This window comes from Nannospalax galili, unplaced genomic scaffold (assembly GCF_000622305.1).
Source record: "Nannospalax galili isolate Female #2095 unplaced genomic scaffold, S.galili_v1.0 scaffold512, whole genome shotgun sequence".
Lineage (NCBI taxonomy): Eukaryota > Metazoa > Chordata > Mammalia > Rodentia > Spalacidae > Nannospalax > Nannospalax galili.
This window is the reverse complement of record NW_008331992.1, coordinates 544,170-548,686: the sequence shown is the minus strand read 5'-3', so window position 1 is coordinate 548,686 and position 4,517 is coordinate 544,170. Positions and strand designations below refer to the sequence as shown.

The 4,517-nt window shown below is 38.7% G+C and overlaps 1 protein-coding gene across 5 annotated transcripts in view; it reads right to left on the bottom strand.

Annotated features, from left to right (window-relative positions):
* Positions 1 to 4,517, bottom strand: part of Senp6 (SUMO specific peptidase 6) — a 104,349-nt gene that overhangs the window by 38,602 nt on the left and 61,230 nt on the right. For all 5 annotated transcript variants that reach the window (XM_029560596.1, XM_029560597.1, XM_029560599.1 and 2 more), the window contains one exon: positions 4,287 to 4,451. In XM_029560596.1, the coding sequence (XP_029416456.1) occupies positions 4,287 to 4,451 (165 nt within the window). The remainder of the gene's footprint in view (positions 1 to 4,286; positions 4,452 to 4,517) is intronic.

Here is a 4,517-nt window from a genome sequence, read left to right as displayed (position 1 = left end):
CTTTGTCTAAAACCTATAAAAGGCTCCACTCTCCCTTACTCTGGGCTCTCAGCACAGATCTGTTGAGTTGGTGAGGTCTGAGAGCCCGAGCTTAAGCCCGAATAAACCATAAACCTTTGCTTTTGCATTTTGGTGTGTTGGGTCCTCCGTGGTCTTTCTGGGGTCCAGTGGATGAGGTACAACAATGCTTAATGTGACTATAATTGCAAAGCAAATAAGGAAATTGAGCAATGATATTGAAGATAAATAGCTATTCTCATAGCTGCTTTTATTCTATTGAAAAATATACACTAGGTCAGCAAGATGGCTCAGCAGGTAAAGGTCAATGACCTGGGTTAAATTCCTAGAACCCATGTAAAGGTGGAAACAGAGAACTGACTCCACAAAGTTGCTTTTCTGGTCTCTACAATGATACATGCTCCCCATTCTTGATAATAATAATAATATTTGGAGGTTGGGCCTTATGGAATAAAGATTAGATAAATTCCTAATGGTGGAGCTTCAATCCAATAGGACGAGAGAGAGAGAGAGAGAGAGAAAAGAAGGACTATGTGTAGACTCACCTAAACCACGGCCATATGTAAGCTGGGAAGAGGCCACACTAGATATCAATCTTAGACTCCCAATTTCTTTTAACTCACTAAGTAGTATGCAGTAGTATGCTCTCTGGCAACCTGACTAGATGAACTTATACTGTAAACTTGTGCCTTGTATCTTGATCTCGGTATTTCTTCTTGTTCATTTTATTTTTGTATGCTTTATATTTAGCCAGGCATGGTGGCACACGCCTTTAATCCCAACACTTGGGAGGCAGAAGCAGGCGGATCTTTGTGAGTTTGAGGCCAGCCTGGTCTACATAGTGAGTTCCAGGCCAGCTGGGGCTACAGAGAGACCCTGTCTCAAAAAAAAAAAAAAGCTGCCTTATCAGCCAGGCATGGTGGTGCATGCCTTTAATCCCAGCACTTGGGAGGCAGAGACAGGGAGAGCTCTGTGAGTTCAACCAAAAAAAAAAAAAAAAAAAAGCTGCCCTATCAAAGATGCCTACTCTCTTACTCATCTAAAATAGCACCCTGTTTCTCACACAGTCTTACATATGCCAGACCTATGACATATACCTCTGAAATGTATGCACAGTCCTTACTTTGTTTTCTTAATATGAAATTTACCACTGAGACATTGTATATATTTTATTTAGAGTATTCACAGTAGAATAAAAGCTTCATAATAAACTCTTTAATAGGAATAAGTAAGAGTTTACAATTGTTATATTAAAACAACAGACCTTGGAATCTGAAAACTATATTTTAATATAAACTCCAATATCATATATGTATATAACACTAAGAAGTCAGTCTCCTGAGGCCTCAGTTGTAAATTAAATATATTAGTACCTATTTTACACAATTTCAAAAACTAAATTAAAACTGACTTGTGCATAAACCTTTATCTCAAAGGAAAACAGGTACCAAATGACATCTCTCAATATAACGTTCTTATATTGAAACATATTTTTTGAAGTTTTTAGAGAAAATACTTGACTTAAACTTTATTTTTTACTTTTGAACCTAGGTCTTCTGCAAGAGCAGCCAGTGCTTTTAACCACTGAGCCATCCCTCCAGTCCCTAAAAAAGTAATATTTTAAAGATTTATTTTTCTTATTTTAAGTATGCATGATTGTGTGTGCAAGTGTATATGTGTGTGTAAATGCATGTGGGTATAGGTGCCCTTAAGAGGCCAGAGACATCAGATGCCTTAAAAGTGGAGTTACAGATGGCTGTGAGATGTCTGATGTGGGTGCTAGGAACCAAACTTTGGCCCTCTGCAAGAGCAGTAAGTGCCCTTAACTATGGAACCATCTCTTCAGTCCCATGATAAAGTAATAACAAAAACAACAAAAAACTTGTCAAATCAGTCTTACCAATTTCTAGTAACACTCATCCTAGAAATGACTGGGATTTTATGTTTCCTTCATAAAGTTTAGTTCAGTGACAATATTCAGGAATCAGTAAATAAGAGATCTCTTTAGGTTTCATCACTGAAATAAAAACTAAACCACTATGAAGAGTCAAATCATGTGGACAATATTTAATAATGCATGTAAACCCCCATAAAATGCATAAATGTTGATCAAGTAACATCAAAATATATAAATTATGGTTGGCCAACTGTCATATCAGTAAAATTTGTTGACTTTGTTTTATTTCAGATATGACCCCAATGCTGAGACTGGCCTAGGACTCTATGCAGCTCAGGCTGACCTTGAACACTTGAACCCACTGCCAGAGTCCCAAGTGCTAAAATTTTGTCAGTGTGGTAGGATTATAGGCATGTGTTGTCACGCCCAAATAGTGATTCTTAACTGTGTTCTTTTTGAAAAAATAAACTAAAGTGCTAGTATGAGTGGAGATCTTTAAATGGAATTCAAATAGGATGACATATTTCTGTGGTATTAATGAAAAAAAGAACCACCTCAATTTCCCTCCCTTCAGTTACCAGTTTTTAGAGTAATGTTTTACAACTCTAAGCAACCTCCAAAGGGTTGATTTTTTTTTAATCTCTTGTTGGGGGAGAAAAGGGAGTGGGTTATTATAATGAACTGATTGCTTTGTTTTGTTTTGTTGAGGCAGGGTCTTATACAGCTCTGGCCAGCATGGAACACTTGATGCAAACGAGGAGGGTCTCAAATTTGCCTTTGCTTCCCAAGTGATGGGATTATAGGAATGTGCCACCATGCCCAGGTTCTGATTAGGATAATCTGAATATTTAAATGACTAGTAGCTATAACTTTCTGTGACCAGATATTCTTAGTCCTTGTTAGTATAGCTCTTGTATCCTGTGTTGAGTCCACAGTGATTTCTTACTCAGTTTTTTTTTTTTTTTTTTGGTCCTTGAGACAGGGTCTCCCTGTAGCCCCAGCTGGCCCTGAACTCACTATGTAGACCAGGCTGGCCTCGAACTCCTAGAGATCTGCCTGTCTGTGGTGGTGTTATTTATTTTTCTCTTCTTTTTGAGACAGGGTTTCATATGTATCCCTGGTGGGCCTGGAACTTACTATGTAGACCAGGCTCACTTCCAACCTGCCTCTGTCCCCCGACCCCCAACCTCAAGTGCTAGGATTAAAGGCATGCACCACCACGCCTGGCTCTAACTCAGTTTTTTGTTGTTGCCATGCTTCCAGATGAGGTTGGGACTCAGGTTCATCTCATATACTTTGTGTTCTACATTTCGAGAAGCAAGCAGTAACTAATTTTAGTGAGAAATGACTTATTTCCTCAGGTCAAATATTTTACTGAACTATGCTTATTTGGTATTCATATGTTAATTGTATTTATTTTCTCAAATCACTATCAAGGGGACTGGGGAGGTATAGTTCAGATAGTAAACCCTTATGAGTATTGAGGACCTGATTTTGATTCACCCACATAAAAAAAGAGCTGGTCATGGTTTGTAAACCCTGCGCTATGGAGAAGAGACAGACTGATCCCTGGAGCACAGTGGCCAGTCAGTCTAGCTTACTCATCAAGTTCTAGGCCAGTGATAGACCTAGTCTCAAACAACAAGGTGCATAGTGCCTGAGGAATAACACCTGAGTTTGTTGAGTGCCTTGCACATGCACACACACAGACACAGACAGACAGACAGACACACACACACTACAGACAAAGTTTATAGGAAATTCACTTATTTCTAGATGAGATTAAATAAGCCAAATGAGCAAGCTGGGCATAGCTGGCATTTGACTGGAGACTAGAACCAAATGACTGCTTTTAAATTTACTATTTTAAGACGGGTGGAAAGGGTGCCAGGCATGGTAGTGCATGCCTTTAAGCCCCAGCACTTGGAGACAGAAACAGGTTGGAGGTGAATCTGGTCTACATAGTAAGTTCCAGACCAACCAGGGTTACATAATGAGACCCCATCTCAAAAAAACACCACTATCACCACCACCACCAATAACCACAAAGATGGGTGGAATGGGAACAAAGTCCGTTACTATTTCACAGCTACATGGGACATGTTTTAATCATTTAAGCCCCAAATGTTACGTATCTGCCACAAGAAGATACCTCTGAAAACTGTTTTTCCAATATACACACATTAAAAAATATACAAGAAAAGTATCAAATTGATATAAGCATTATTAAAGAGTAGAATTAAGCTAGGTGTGGTGGTACATTACCTGTATCCCACATACTTAGGAAGCTGAAGCAGGAGGATCACTTGAGCCCATGAGTCTGATTTTCAAAAAAAAGGGGGGGTGGGGGGGAGAGAAAAAGTATACTTACTTGGATCATTCAGATCTGACAGGCTTGTTTTTCTTTCTTTTGAGTTTGTAATTCTAGGTATTTTTCCCCCAGGTAAAATGATTTTTCCATTAGTCTGTATGTAATTGTGTCTAGTATCATCACAATTCACCACAATATCAATTGGAATCTTTTCCACACTGTTACCATAAAACTTCTTAGTTGTTAATCCTGTGTTTTGTGACTTCTGTCCTCCAGAATTATCAAGAATTG